The 16,205-nt window shown below is 50.5% G+C and overlaps 1 protein-coding gene across 2 annotated transcripts in view; it reads right to left on the bottom strand.

Annotated features, from left to right (window-relative positions):
• The window catches only part of POU2F3 (POU class 2 homeobox 3), a 35,441-nt gene that overhangs the window by 17,443 nt on the left and 1,793 nt on the right, over positions 1 to 16,205 (bottom strand). The window contains exons 2-4 of one of the 2 annotated variants that reach the window (XM_031599821.2): positions 14,243 to 14,296; positions 13,504 to 13,572; positions 4,069 to 4,103 (exon numbers count right to left, since the gene is read on the bottom strand). In XM_031599821.2, coding sequence (XP_031455681.2) covers positions 4,069 to 4,103; positions 13,504 to 13,572; positions 14,243 to 14,296 — 158 coding nt within the window. Of the gene's footprint in view, positions 1 to 4,068; positions 4,104 to 7,993; positions 8,115 to 13,503; positions 13,573 to 14,242; positions 14,297 to 16,205 lie in introns of those variants that run through there. The other variant, XM_090123383.1, reaches the window with a different exon arrangement.

The raw sequence follows: 16,205 nt of genomic DNA, 5'->3' as shown, positions 1-16,205 counted from the left end.
TGAAAATCCGGCTCCTCCCTCAGAACAGCTGTAAATCAAGGAATAAAATTCCTCCGGACAATGATCCCATCAGATGGGGACAGGGCAGGAGGTCCATATGTGGCACCTCTGGCAGAGGGCTGGGATTGTAGCATATGGAATCCTTCACCTGATTTTGGAAGAGTTTTTCAGAAAACTCTGGGTTTTTTTTTGGACTATCCTGGCAGATGCATTCAACTGGCCAAAAAGTCAACTCGAGTCCTCGCAGCTGGGAATGTTAAGCAGCCCAATGGCTTGGTGCTGATTGAGCACTGGGAGAGAAAGGTATGAAATGTGTCCCACGCACTCATTAGGGACAGTCAGAGTGGCTCAGCAGATGACCTGACGTGGGAGTTCAACGCTGAGCTGAGGTGCACACGAACACCAGACCCCTTCAGTCTCATCCCTTGTTCTCTGATTTACCCCCAGATGTTCCCCCTGTGTTCTCAAGATCTCTCCTCCCCCACCAACACATCTCCCAGCTGCCTGCTTCCCAAAATCCTATTTCTAGGAGATCCATAGGAAAGGGGTGTACCCATGTTACACCTCTAATGGGCATAAAACAAAGAATATAATGTAATAGGAGTAAAGAACCAGGCAAGAAAATTCAGGCTATGCAGAGCCCCAGGCTACTCGGGCACACGATCAGCTGCTCATCTGTCTGAAATATGGTCAGGTCTCACGGCAGCATCGCCTTTATATTGGTACAAATTCCCAACCCATCATTACCATTAAACAAATGACAGCCTGTCTGCAAGGGTAAGCCTCTCGCTGGAACGAAACTGCATGGCATGTTTGGATACAGAGCACACAGAGATCCTGCTAAGCCTTCCCTGCCTCAGTAATCCATAACCTTACTGAATATGAATTCTTTCCCAGCATTGGAGTGCAGGGCAATGACTGAGAGCATCTCTGCAAGGAGCCTTCATTCTGCCCTGGCACTCAGAGCTGCACTGCAGTGAACAACACGATCCCACCCATCACTCCCCTGGTGGAAAAGAAGTCACTGACCCAGGATCTGCATCTTCCCCTGCTAACTATAGGTGTGCTGTGTGCACACTGCACAGACAACACCTGCTGTCACCCAAAACTATTACCCTCAGCTCTATGAGTACTCCAGAGCCAATATTATTTCAGAGATTAACTCCAGACAAAGGGCAAATTACCTGCTCTCCAGAACAGCTCTCTTCAGAGCTGCCTATGAAAACAAACTTTCACCCTTACAGGGTGAAAGTTGTTTGTATCATTTCCTCATTAGTACACACGAGGTCTCCCCACCTGGTGAGGATCGCTGCACAGCAGCAGGAAAATCTCTGCTGCAACGCATCCAGATGGAGCTCTGGACTCAGTGCCATTTTGCTGAAGCCACCCTTGCAGAGTTCCTTGCTTCTCACCCTGACACGTTCTGGCCACGATCCCAAACCATCAAGAAGCAGATGTCCCTCCCCAGGTTGCCAGCACTGAAGGTGAAAGTTTATTACTCTCTCTTTGCATTTCCCTTGATATAAACAGGAAACAACCAGCATTAGACTCTCTAAATAAAAAGCCAAACCAGATAGGCAAGGCAGAAGATGCTGCTTTTTTCCATACACGCCCTTTCCCCTCTCATTCACATACAAATTACTGTTGCATCCAGGTGGGAGGAGAGGTTGAAGAGGGGAGGGGGGGGGAAAGGGACGGCTGCCAAATAGGTTGAGGGAGCAGAAAGCAGCTTTCTCATAAAGCATAGGGCTGACCCACAAACTGCAAGAAAACCTCAAACTCCACAAGAGTTTCCCTCCTCCCCATCTGCAGGGTGAGAGCCGTCCCAGCAAGGAACTGGGAGGCAAGAAGGGGTCTAACCAGGTCACTCCACCCTTCTCCTCCTGCCTGGAGCACAACAGGGGAGGGAAGCAGACCTGAAATGTAGGCCATCTACAAAGGCTGGGGGAGAGGCTTAAACGATGTGAGATTTATGATCTTCAAAGCGATTTGCGCCCAACACTCCAAATAAAGTCAAAGAGCTCTCGCGTTCGGCTTGGAGTTGGGTTTCAAACCCAACTTCTCTGACTTCAGCTTGAAAACTTGAATTGCAGGTTAACAAAGGGGAAAAAAAAAAAAAAAGAACCCCAAACCAACCCAAACCCCAAACCAAAATTAAAAAACCCACCAACTAATGAACGAGCTCGGCATCTGGTTTTACATGAGAGCACTTTGATATTTCCATATCTCCCCTCTTCCTTTTTCTCATCGCTCGACATCTATTTGCTGAATTAAAGATAAATTCGCCAATAGCTGAGGTCAACCCAAAACGTGAGCGTGCGTTTGGGCTCATTTGAGATAAAGGCAATGAGAAGAGCAGCTCAGCTCTACTCGTGGCCTTGGGAGAGCCAAGAGAGGGAGACAGAGAGCCACACTGCCTGCAGGGCTGCGTCCACCCATAGGCTCACCATAATCCTACTGACTTTGGGGCTGGCCCCATGCCTTGACCAGCAGCCCTCATTCAGCAGCACGCAGGGGACCAGGAGCTTAACGATAACGTGCCCAATCACTGGCAGCTGCAAAACAGCTCTCCCTCATTGCAGTCAATAGCATTTCCTCGATTAACCTCAGCCCAGGATCCAGTTGTAACACCTTTGTGGTGTTGCCATAGGAGAAGTTTGCAACGATCTCGTGCTTTCATAGCTTATTTCTGTCTGGAGGGAATTTTCTTTTATCGCCCGTCAAAAGCAGATTGGATTCTTCTCTTGGCGTGCGAAAAGCCTGTGCTTTGGGCTCTGCAATCCGCAGAGCTGGAGACACAAGACTTTTTGTTTTCAGCTGGGTTTTCCAAAAACCTGGAAGATGGCTGAACGTGTTAAGACACCTTTTGATAGGAAGCTGCGACCCACCCAACGCCAGAGCAGCCAAACCAACCAAATAAACAGCAGCTCGCTGACATCTGCCAGACCAGAGCCACCGAGGGAAGGTGGGAGGGCAGGAAAGCGATGGGGCAGCACCAGCTGCCCAACTGCTGCCAGCGGGAAGCCTGCAAAGATTGCAGCTCTTGGACTCAGGGAAGGTGAAGCTGGAAGCAGGCAGGCTGCTGTGCTGTGAGGAGTGCCAACATCAGGTGCTGGTGGCTGCCCATGCGGCTACTTTGCTTGCTACAGCTCCCCAACCAGCTCCAGGCCCTGCAGCAGGTTGGTTGGTGGCTTTGCTCTCCAGACCTCCTCTTTTTATTTCCAAGGTCTGAGCCCAGCTCCATGGGTGGCCGTAAGAGTCTTTAGCTTGAGACTTGGAGCGTATACTCATGTTTCTGTGCAGATTCAAAACCTGCACTGTGCACAGAGCTGCCATCTGCTTCCCTTTGCCATTCTGCATTGAGGTTTGGGGATTTCGCAGAGCCAGGGTTGAAAATCTGCAGGCATTCCATAAGACGGGGGCTGTTTTGGCTGCATGGAGCTGGAGAATAACGTCACACAGCAAAGGCAGCATCCCTGCAGACCCTCACGTGCTGCCCTGCTGCCAGAAGGACGTGCATACCTCTGGTGTCCCTTATCCCCACCACCTAGCAAAGAGAAATCTGCCGTTGTAGGCAGGCCTGGTCTTGACCCAGGCGCTCCAAGACCTCAAACCACCTCATCTCCAGCCCTTGCTGATACTCCTGTGAGTCAGCCCTGTGCTCCCAGACTTGCATACCACAGTGCTTCCAGTGCCAGTGTCGCACGTAGTGCAAATGCACAGGGCTTTGTGGTGGGTTTTGCACATTTGCTGGCGTAACTGTGGTCCCTTTTGTTTCTAAATGACAATAGAAATAATTAAAAAGCCAGAGAAAGCCTCAAGCAAAGCGTGACTTAAAGAAACTCTATAATTAACTGAATTTCTATGAAATGGGGAAGCCTGGAAACCCAACGTTTTATCTACCATTGTGTCCCACAAGGGGAATTGGGAAGGACTTCTGTGGTTTGCTTAGCAGTAGCTCACGGCCTCACAGTTTTATCTCCTTGCAGGAGCTGCCTGGGACTCAACGAGATGAACAACAAACAAACAGCAATCCAAGAAAGCAGGAGAATCCAAGGAGCGTCTTACCTGCCTGTTAAAGTCCAGCCCATTCTGTTCACTTCCTACAATGAAACAAACAGAAAAAAAAAAAAAATCTCAGTATTAATGGCAGTCAGCATCTAGCTAAGCTTTCCATAACCAAAGATACGCTGCTGGCTCAGCAGAAGCAAGGAGAGGAGAGGAAGGTGGAGGCGGTGTGAAGGCAACAGTGGGAGCACAGGGCTCCAGCACAGAAGAGCTGGAGGATGTAACACATGCCCAGGGAAACCCAGCACTGTGCACAGAGATCCAGCTGTGGGAGAGGCTGGCAAGCAGGTGGCCAGGGCTGCAAACCAGGGATCTTCAGGAACCCGTGTGGCACCAGGTAATTGCGGGATATCTGAAGGAACAGAGGGTGCCGTGGGGTTGTGCTCAAGAGGCGTCTCCTTGATTCCAGGAGAGATTGGCAGGCACAGGGGGAAAATCAGACAGGTTTCAGCCTGAAGGTACCGCACAGGCCCTCACTCATTCCCCTTTGATGATAAACATTCTCCCCCCCCCCCCCCTCCATCACACCTGCCAAATTCATCAGGAACATCACAAAGGAAAGGCTACACGCTCTGCAGAGATGAATGCTTTAAGGGATTCCACGAAGCCTCCTTCATTGCAAAGGCAACCCCAAGAAACCCCTTCCCTTCTCTTTGCAAACCATTCAATAACCCATTCTCTTCCAGCCCAACTGGGCTCATGATAAATAACCCTAAATTGTTCATATCCCACCAGCAGAAGCCAGCAGAAGCTGGGGGGCCATCTCCTCCTCCCATATTGTTTTTTTTTTCCCCCCCAGTGTAACGTTCCCCACGAAGCACAGCCTGTGCCCTATGATCTGATCAAGCTCCAACACATCGTGTTGTTCAGGAGTTCACATCTCCTGCATGGAGCTGGGACGCAGCTCAGGGGTGAGCACACATCCAGCTCACTGCTTGCTTTCAAGCCTCTCCCCTAACCCAGCACACAATTCTTCAGCTCACACCACGCATGATATTCCCTGGTGAACGAGCAGAGCTCTCGGAGATCCTCAGGAGGTGCTGTGCCCACTCCATGTCTTCACCTTTCCCACCAGCCTGCCTGCATTTCTGCTGTTTTAGAGCCCATCCTCCTTCCTGGCTTCTTCCAGAGCAGCTTTTCAAAGCTTTCTCTCTTTCCATCTCACCTTTTCCATGCTATTCCCTGCTCTGGCCATGGCCACCTCTCCCTGCTGCTCCACCCCAGGAATTGGTTCATTCATTGAGCTCCAGCTCCGAGCGCTAACGACTGCACGGATAAGCGATGGGAATGCTGATAGCATTAATAGATGATTGCAATCAGCATCCACACACCTGAGCAGGGCTGCGTGAGGATCTTCAAGGCCTGCTGCTTCTACCTTTGAAACTCAAGGGGGGGGGAGGGTTGATGCAATCTAATGGCAGTAGCTGAAGGGGAAAAGGGCAAGAAGGAGAGAAGGAAATAAAGTTCCCAGTTGCTAAAATAGAACAGGAAGGAAAAGGTAATCTTCTGGTTTCTTGGATGCGAGACTTTCGCTCACGTTCAAATGCAGCATGTTGATGAGGCAAGATTCAAAGACCTTGAGGGAAATCCCTGGGTCCCAGTGATGAGGGCTCTGAGTCACCCCGCACACCCCAGCTCTTGGAAGCGGGCAGCAGCTCCGTGCTGCATCACTACACCACGAGCCAAGCTCTCCAAACAAGGCTCTGCCAAAACACTCAGCGCTTCAAAGCACCCAGGCCCAAGCTCCTCAGCACATCCCCTCCTCCTCTTCTTCCAAGCTTCCCATCTCATGCTTTTCCCTCCGTCAGACTTCTGCTTTTTGCCCTATCCTCTCCCACAGGACCGCACATAGCACCATCCCACCTCACATGAAGTCTGTCTTTTCTTTTTTGTGATGATGAAACATGCTGGAGATATGCATGGAGATCCACGCGAGCCTGTTTGCAGCTTGGGCATCCAAGACTGAGCCACTGCCCCCAGGCTGTCTTGGTAGACAACAAGGAGCACCAAGCACCTCCAGAGGCCATTCCCCAACCTATCTCACACTCCTGAGATGAACGGCTCTCTGGAGATGACAGTTTCTCTTAATGGACTACAAAGAGACCCAGGGGCAACTGGTTCAGACTTAGATGTCCGAGAGTGAGATATTTAAAACGGGGCGAGGTGATTTCTGCTCCCAGCAGTTATGTAAATGGGAGCTGGATACACAAATCTCTGCCACTTTTCAGCAGGATCCGTGAGTGTTTGCTCTCTGATTTATTTGCAAACAGATCTCATGGTTTTCTATTTTGGTAAAAGCTTGTGTGTCAAGTAGAATTAACATGATCTCAGCTGCAAGCCAGGGTTGGGGTGCGATGGGGATAACAGCTCTTCTTCCAGCTAACTCAGTGACTTTCTTACAACCATTTTGAAAGCAGACTGGTTTCCTCCCAGCTCCTACCAGCACCAGGACCCACGCCGAAGCGCTCATTTCTCTCCTTAAAGGAACTAACTGTTCAAACAATGAAGATCTGCTCTTGAGATTTAATCTTTCCTAGCTCCAGGTGATAAAAAGAAAGAAAAGTGTAAGTAGCAGCAGATTCCCAACTGCTGCAAACTGCCAGAACTCCACTCATTTTGATGGAACTCCACAGCAGCCAACAACACAACCAGACATGGTGGGATCCCAAAGGCTCAATGCAGCCCTCCGCTCCTGGAATTGCACCCAACCACGGAAACTCTGGGATTTAAAGGAAGCTCTGAGCTCCACGCATTATGTTTCCTAGGAGCTTCCCCATCCACGAGGCTCCCGTGGGTGTCCTGGATGGAGGGGAAGAGGCAGCGATAAGCCCCGCAGCGCGGCAGACAGGGACCGCGCGGCTCTCCTCGCTTCACCTGGCAGCTGTTTTGCATAGCACTGGCATCAGATCTGGTGCGAGTTTGCCTGGGGAGGTTTCTCTGGGGATGGGAGCAGCAAAGCAGTTGCTCCCCCCCCCCCCCCCCCAAGTCTGGGAGGCTTCGCGTGTTGAGAATACCCATCATCTACACTCCATCCCATCCGACTCGATTCCCACTGGGAGCTGCCCAGAATTCGAGGATGAAAGCTCCACGAGGGGACAAAGCAATAACTAACTAACTAACTAAAATCAAGATTGCAGCACGTCTTCCCTTTCACAAAGCAAAAAACATGCAGATGTCACCTGCGGGACCAACAGCCACCTGATGACACAGCCAGGTTGCCACCTCCAATTCTGACTTCATTCTCCTTCCCACCCAGCTCCACGCTTAGTTCATCTCACCGTTTGATCCTGGGAGGGATGGGGGGAATTAGAGAGCGATTTCAACCTGTAGCAGGTGTTGGGGAATTCCCACAGGGAATCAGTTTTCTGCCCCATGCATTTGGGAGGGAAATTTGGAACAGCTGAATGACAGAGGGGGAACAGTGCCAGGGAGACAGTGGGCAGGGGCTCAGATGTCTGAATTGCAGCATCTAATCGGGAGCCAATCGCTCTAGGCTGCCTCTACAGCCACAGAGAGGAAGCCGGTGCTTCCAGAGGGCAGCTCACCTCACCCCTGGGATATAGGGATGAATCACCTCCGGAGCTGCCTGTTCCCATCACTGGCTCTATGGGGTGAGCAGGTCAGAGTACTGAATAGCTAAAATTAAGATTTCTCTCTCCTATCCTCAAGTATTTTAGCATTGCAGCTGATAAAGCACAGTGCCACTGGGGACTGACAAAGCAGGCTGGGTGCAGGCACCTTCCAAGATGCATTTTATCAAAGGTGAGAAATTAACTTGCTCACATGGATTGAAGCATCAGATCTCTCAGCCTGAACAACATGCGAAATTAAAGCATCACCCAAGAGCAGCTTAGGAAATGGTGACATTAAACATGGCTATGGACAGTACTTGAGCCACGCACTGTAAGCAAAGGAAACCTCTCACCTGCACTGAGCTTCTATCAAATCACAAATTCAGCATCCTCAGCAACTCAGCTCCCTTTGGATGCTCAGCCACCACCTCATGGATCTCTCCACCATCCCCAGCAGCCACTTCTGCAGGCCCAGCAGTAAGGGCCTGGCTGCAATCACTTTTTCACATCTCAGTGCCATCACCCCCACTGCCCCCACCTGTGCCTGCTGGTGATGAGGAGCAGAAGCTGCAGCTGAGCAGACCCAGCTCTATTCCTTTACCCTTGCTGGGATGCCCACTGTTCCCAAGGCTAACTAACTCCAGCAGTGCTTCTTGAGGGTAGAAAGGGAAAGCGTGAACAGGATGGGAAGTTTGCAAGGCAGCCAAGCAGGGCTGTAGTTTCCCTATTAGCTGTTTGCTCTAGCAACACAAACAGACCCAACCGGGGCAATGCAGCACCTCTGTGGGAGAGCCAAGGCTGCTTAGCAAGGAAAGTGAATCTGTGCTGACTCAAAGTCTGCAGGGGAAGCTTTCACTCGAGTGTTTAATTCATGTGCAACCCCCTGGATCACAGCAATGCCATTCTTCCAAGAGCTGCCACCCCTTGGTGCCACTGCTGTGTGGGTCAGGGCGTGGGGGGGTGCAGGACGGAGAGTGTGGGAGACTGGGGCAGCTTCCCAAAGGAAACCCGAGGGCAGCAGTTGTTCCCACGGAAAACATTTCACCTGCAGGTGTTGGGAGAGGGCACGTCTCTTCTCTTGGGCCAGAGGCAAGAGGCAGATCAGACCAGCTCTTCCTTTGCCCCTCTAATTCAAGTCAAACCAGCCTTTTGTTCCCCTTCCCCTCCCCATCCTTTTTTATCCTCTTCCATAATGGGATGTTTAAGAAAAAAAAATAAAATAACCCAACCTCAAACCCTAATCACCTTCATTTGAATTTCAAATATCCCCCTCCTGGCCTCCCCCACGCCCCAACTGACTTGGAGCTGGGAATATGGAAATTTCTCCTGCTCGCCTTAAATGTGGCTGTGCTATGAAAATCACCAGCCCTATGCAAATCCCGAGCAAGCCCCATTGCCATAGCAACCAGCTGTTTTCCAGCCCTACTGCTGCTGCTCTTACTTCTTTGGGACTTGTCCTGGGGCTGTTGGTAGCTGCAGGGGGAAGAGACAAGAGAGATCCCGGAGGCTTTGAGGGAAGTTTCACCAGGGAGAGCTGCCCCTGGGAGAGGTGCAGCCAAGGACGAGGTGTGGGGCCAGGAAGGCCAGGTTTCCTCAAAAGGCTCCAGCCCCATCCAAAGAGATAAGAGCAAAAGAAAGAAAGGGGCTCAGCCTGGGCATCCCTCATGAGTTGTGTCGGTGAGCAGTGCAAAACCTGAGCACCCATCTCACTCCAACGTTTCTTGGGCATGTGTTCTGCCTGAGGTAGAAGCTGATGTGGAGGTGAAAGCCTCCGTGTCCTATGGGGCATAAGCCATAAAGTTTGAAAGAAACCCTCCCCAGCAAGCCCAGAGACCGACCGTGGGAATATGACAAACTCTGTGACCCTGGATAGCAGGGAGAGCTGCAGCCAGGAGCTCACATCCAAGGTGGGAGATGAGATGGGGGTTCCCACTTTGGAGCTGAGGAGCACAGATGGACTGATTACATTTGTACAGGGAGCGTGTGGCAGAGAGACGGAGACAAGGGCTCTGATTCTCCATGTTGCAGATTTGATGCAAAATGCACAGATGAAGATGTCAGGAGATAGGGTACTTGTAGGGCTTTTTTTTGGGTGGCCAGCTCTGTGCTGCTCTGGCCTGCTTGGCTCTAGGGGCTGTTGGATGAAGGCAGGTGTCACCTCTTGCTGCCATCCTCCCACTGCTACAAGCTGTGCAGTTGAGAAGAGTGACATCCAAAGGGCCATCCCCTCTGCAACACCATAGGAGCAGATGCACCATAGCTCCTCACAGCCTCCATTTTCTTAGGGTTCAAAGGAAAAGTTCTCAAATGAGAGCAATATCTGCTTCCTAACACACCAGAGATGCTACGCAGGCTGCAAGGGTGACACAACCACAATGCCATTGCCATCAGAGCCAGCCAAAAGCCCACCTGTCTGGAGCCACAATCCCAAACCTGGCTGCTCTCAGATCCCAGCCACGCAAAGCTCCATCCACTGCCACCAAGGCTGCAGCTCTGCCCCACGCTGCACATCCCAGCTCCCTCCCCATGCACTGGGATGCCCATCACACCCGCCCCGGGCTGCTGGCAGGCTGTCCAGTTCCCCACATTGCAGGGTGGGGAGGGAAGATGTTCGGAGTGCCTGCAGCTATTCGGTTACCGATGGTTGTGTTTGAAGAGCTTCCCTATCGCCCTTTTGTTAAGGCTTTGGCTTCCCCCCCATAGCCTCAACAGATGAAATCAAAGGGAAGTAGCTTTGCTTGGTGTAACCTGTTTTGATCAAGCAGATAAACGGGGAACAAGTGTCTGACACAAACAAACAGACAGACGGAGGCAAGTCCCACCTCAGCATTTTGTTGCATCAGATACAGAGGGCTTAGATAAACCACAAGAAGGGGGAGATCTCTGCCTCTCGGCTTGAAGACCAGGGGCGACACTCGGCAGTGCCAAGCCCCCACAGTTCCCATAAAAAAAACCAACCCAGAACTTGCTGGCATGGCTTTCATCAGTTTAAAAAGATGAAAAGAACTCGGAGCCAAGCGCTTGTCATTACCCCCCATGGAGCCCGGCAGCAGCCCGGTGCACGGAGCCTTACCAGCATCATACAGGGCGAGGAGGGCCCTGCGAGGACAGCTGGGCTCTATAGGGCTGTATGGCCCCACGCAGCCCCAAGAGACCCGTACAGGAATAACCCCTGCAGCTCACACATGTGTCATGATGGGAAAGGCAGAAGGAAAGCATAGGAGGGTTGGGTGGGTGATATTCCAGAGGTTTTGTCTTTTTTTTTTATGCGCTGGAATTTTGCTACAACTATGGGGGGGAAGCAGCTCGAGCAAGTGTGAGCTTTTGGAGAGCGTCTCATTAGAAGCTTCCAAGTGTTTTGTATGAAATCAACGTGGAGAAATAAATAAAAGAAGAATCAAAGCCGAGCTTTCCTGACCTCTTATGAAATAGGAAAAAAAGGCTGAAAGCTTCTCAAAAAGGGAAAAGCCCCGTGATCTTTTTAAACGCTTTCAAAGTAAAACAATGCCCCAGATTACCCTTTCCTCCCTCCAAGCCTGGAACTGGCGGAGATATGAAAGGATGAGATGATACCTCTGCTACCGACACTTCCCATCAGATCTGCAGGCATCAGTTTCAGATCAAGGGCTTGGTTTACAAAAGCATTTTGGCACCCGGCTCCCTCCAGATTTCTTTTATTATTATTATTATTATTTAAAATTCCTCTTGGAGCCAGTCTACGTCTTTATGTGATGAAAGGCCTTTGTGAATCTGCACCTAGAAAGATTTCCATTCTTTAGAAGCAATAATATTGGTCGTTTGGTAACTACTGCCTTCTATGGAGGGAGCAAGATTCCTGGAAAGCTGTGCAACGGTTTGGTTCGTTAGGAAACGGGCCTTCAATTAATTGGTAAGTAATCAGAAAGGATTTTCCCACATGAAGCTGGTAAACAAAACGCCAAACGGCGAGGTGCTGCGGTAGGTATTCCTCTCATGCTGCACATCAGGGAAAACACACCAGTTCAGGGAAGCCCAGTACAAAGTGCTCTGCCATCAGTAAATGGGGGTTGTTGGAAAGGGGAAAAAGCAAACAAAGGCAGAGGGGAGATCTGGTGCAGCACAGGGGCAGCCCCATGGGGGGCTCAGCTGGGGTTGGGTGCTGTGGGGCCCCAAAGGATCCACCAGCATTCTCTCCCACGAGATAAAAGCCTGATCAGTCCACAGGGAAGGGTTTGTCCGTGGTAAATGAAGGAGGTTTGCCCATTCTGATATCCCTGCCTGATGGGAAGGCTCCTGGAGCACTGCTCAACACTCTCCATCTCCCCTCAGAAGAGATGCTAGCGGCTTTCTGGGAAGCTTACACCGAAAATGTGTTTTATCCCAACAGCTTTGGTGCTGGCTTCTCCTCTATTGAACACCGGTGCCACTAGCAGTGGCTCTCCCAATAGCATCCAGCCACGACAAAACCCAGCTCTGGCCTAACACAGCCTTCCCTCACCACCATTCAACCGTGCTGCCCATCAGCAATATGTGCCAGACCATTTCTCGTTCCCCATTCAATGCCCAGTTACAGCCAACACTGATTTGGAAGGTCTCGAGCAGCCGAGGCTGTATTTGTTGCCAGGCTGGGAAATATCCATCTCCAAAAACCAGCGCGGGGTCGGCTGGAAGCCATGAGCTGACCTGACCAAAGTCAACCAGAGTTCATAGACATGAATAGAACCAGATTGTATCTCAGCCTTAGATTGCGTCAAATAACTTCAGAGCGCTGAGACCTCAATGCACAGCGTAAATAAAGGGGCACTTTCAGTCCCATTAGAACATGCCTGGGCTTCTCCGGCTTTCACCAGGATCTCCTGTTTTTCCTTCCCCTCTCAATTGACAAAAGCAAAAGGGAAGCAATAAAATCATTCCCTGTGAAGTTTTAATCTGTTGTTACACATCTTCCCACCCCAAGCTTTGTGTTCTCCAAAGAGCAACAACTCTCAGACGTTGTCTATGAGTTTTGGCTTTAAAATGGTGTTTATTTCTACCTCTACAGATGAGCCTCTCTGTTTCTAGTAATCTTTGTTTGTTGTAACCGTAACCAGCGGGTGCTTAATGCTTGTCTTATTGCTGTTTATTGGCCTGAAAAGGAACCTGACCGTAAGCCTTTGTGAAGTTCTGTCCTCGAATCCTGCCCTCAAAGCCCACTGCAGGCAGAAGCGATGCTGGAAAACACAGCATTGATTTTCCAGTGCATCTCACACCTCGTGGCAGTGCAAGAAGCGGTAGGTGGATTAGAATAACTCAGTGCTGTTCCATTCTCAGGATCACTCTGCTCTTCAGTTTTACATTCTTAAAGAAATCTGGGGCTTCTAGCCACCGAGCAGCCTGAGCATCAGGTGGGAGCGGGATGAGAAACCCCATCACACTTCAAAATGAGCGGCGTTCCCTGCTGGCTGGAACAACCTGGCTGGATTTGGGTATTCCATAAGTCCCTCCCATTTTTCTACAGAGATGAGGCCAAAAAAGGCACAGTTGCTGGGCCCTGCATATGGGGAAACATTCCTGGCATCGACCCTGCATACAACCTTTGCGCTAAGCTGGGCGGCCCAAGACTATTTCAGTGGCATAATTCATTTAGCAAGAGAGGAGCACGTTTCCTTGCTGAAACCACAGAGGACACTGCCGAGCCACGCACTGATTCACTGCTGTGACAGAGGAGCTTGCATGCTGATCAAGATATGGGTGCAATCCTCGCCCAGAGCGCATTTTTGATCAACTCCCAGCTGGCAGTGGGAGCACGATGCAGAGCAACAGGCGTGGAGCAAAGCAAGGCAGCAACTTCCAGCACCCCACTGCCCCTCTGCTGAACAGCCCCCCGTGTCCTGGACCCCCTTACCTGGCTCTACTTGGTCAGGTTCGTGCCGGGTGTCCGTGGAATCCGCCGCATCGCTGCTCATCTTGATCTCTGCAAAAAAAAAAAAAAAAAAAAAAGATGGCACAACTGATTTTAATAACAGGTCACAGTCCCAGGCAACAGGCACATGTGGCTTCCACTAAACAGCACAAATGAATGTGTAATTATAATAAACCATCAGACTTTCAAATTTCTGATTCCTTCAACATACAGCCACTAGAATATTCATCAGCTCCGAGGATGCACTTTCCCTCCTGTTGCTCTTTGCAGCCCCCTTCTCAGCTCACTGATGTGCTTCTCATCCTTCGTGCCATTCCTCTTCCCACAGAGGGCAAGGGGCACTTCTGAGCCCTCCAAACCCCCCCAGGCTCTTCTTTTAGGAAGATTTCCCAGAGCAGCTGGGGGCACCACCCTCCATCCCCACACCTGGAGGAAAAGGGGACCCCTCCCAGCTTCCATCCTCCCCTACGTCCCATCCTTTCATTTTGGGACATTGTGGGCAAGCTGGTGTTGGTTTGATGCCATATTGGCACTGCACGGAGCAGGATGCTCTCAGGGAGGTTGCTCCTTCCCTCACCCCCTTCCAAACTCTGCTCTTCCCAATACATCTGCTTGCAAACTATTCACCCAACACGTGCTCACTGCCCCCAGAAGAACACCACCCGCACCATCCAACACATCTCTCTCCATCCTCCTCAACGCCAATAAATTCGTCATTTACCCTTGAAGTGATGGCTGCCACCACACCCGGGGCCACGTTCTCCTTCGGGGACAGCTGAAAGGAAAGAGTGGGAATAGTCAACTTTGTATGGGATCCCTCGTCTCCTCCTTAACAGAGGCAAAGTACACAGAGCGAAAGAAGGAAGAATATCTATTCAAATTCAGACGGACACCCCCTCGCCCTCTTCTCCCCTTTGCATGGGAATTTTAACTCTTTCCAGGCAAGTTGATGGGAGGGGGGGGGGGGGGAGGAAAGAAAAAGAAAAAAGATAATAAATTTTTATAAAGACCCAACGGAGTGATTTGCATCTGCCTCCTGCAGCCAATCCCAGCCCCAGCAGTCACACAATTTGCATCAGGGAATAACAACAGCGTGGAAGCGGAGCACTGTTTGCTGTGGTTTTGCTGGGACAGCAAAGGCAGGTGGAAGCCTTCTTAAAGGCATCACACAGCCCTTTTCCTCTTCCTTATGCATGCCTCGTGTTATTTCCAACTGGCCAAAACAGCCTGTGTGTTTTTATTCCAATTTCCCTCTATTGCTCACAATAGAGCAAACATCTCTCTCTCATTTCCCTCCTATTGGAGCTTCCAGAGTGCAAATGGCAAACTCTCTGCTTTTTGACCAAAGCAGAAGGCCTTCCTTTAGGTTAAGGTCTGAAATTCTTTCCTCAGCTAAAGTCAGCTGGAAGAAAAAAACAGTAAAGCTGTGCACCGTGGCAGCACAGAGCCAGCCGTGCACTTCAGAAACTTCCTCTCCTTAAACTGTCTGAAGGAGCAAGGGAGGAAAAGGAGAGGGAAAAACGTTTCTTTTCAAGTAATCCCTCTGCAATTAAGACACGAGCATTTAGTGGGGCTTCTAAGTATTTCTACTGCAGGAAGAGCAATTATCTCCAGCTATAAACATCTTCTTGTCTTGTACTGCTGCCAGGGGACCCTGACTTAGGCAGGCTACAAAGCGCTCGGCTCTGTCTGCTGCCAGGAGGTAGCTGGAGGAGAAGCCAAGTTCTCATCAAATAAAATAAGAATACAACTTAACAAAGCAGGGAAGCAGCAAAGCGATGTGCTGTGTGCACCCCCAGCCCCTTCACATCGGGTCAGGCAGTTCGCAGCCAGCAGCATCCTTCACTCATCTGCAGTTATCATGTGAGGCGTGGGGGGCTGAGGAATGGCATCTGTCACTTGATTGCTTATCAGGTATCATCCATCAGTTTAATTCCCTCCTGCTGCAGCCAGCAGATAAGGCGATGCCCTGTGATGCTCTCATACAGAAAGCAAAAGGGTTTTGTTTTCACAAAGGCTCGACTTCCCCTCGTTACCCTGACACAAGTTATTACAGCTTAGATGCGTTGCGAGGGGGAAAATAAACCCCACTCCCTACTCTCAAAAAAAAAAAAAAAAAAAGAAAACAGGAAAAAAAACCCAACAAAGAACCAGAGAGAGGAAAAAAAGCAATGTTTTTCGATGGAAGTCTGCTGATATGGGTGGACACACATGGATAGCAGTGTGTTTGAGGGGTCCTTGGGAACAAGGGCTGGCAATGCAGGGGGTGACTTTCTGATGTAAGCACACAGCCAGAAGGATGGGAACTATACGTCCTTCACTATAACCCAGGGGCAGAGTGACACTGAGCCCCCACGTGTGATGGTTTTTCTTCAGACAAAGCAGGCTGTGAGACATTGAGGCCGGGCAAATGTGGGCTCCTGCCATGCAGCTTTGCAATAGATGGAGAGCAAGCTGAGTGCAGAAATGGCTGGGAAAAATAATGCAATGTGGGACTACCTGACTCCCAACCACAGCCCCATTAGGAGCCGCCGCTGTGGCCTGGGCCATATTAAAAATGTGCTGCCAGAGCTCAGCTACCTGCAGAAGAGGCAGGCTGCTTTGTTTACCCAGACCAAAGCAACTCTACCGGTGCAGACACTTCTCTGGGGATATATCTGCATCTCTATTTTGGCCGAAACAAA

The sequence above is a fragment of the Phasianus colchicus genome, chromosome 23, assembly GCF_987193195.1.
Source record: "Phasianus colchicus chromosome 23, bPhaCol1.hap1.1, whole genome shotgun sequence".
Lineage (NCBI taxonomy): Eukaryota > Metazoa > Chordata > Aves > Galliformes > Phasianidae > Phasianus > Phasianus colchicus.
This window is presented reverse-complemented; position numbering and strand designations above follow the sequence as displayed.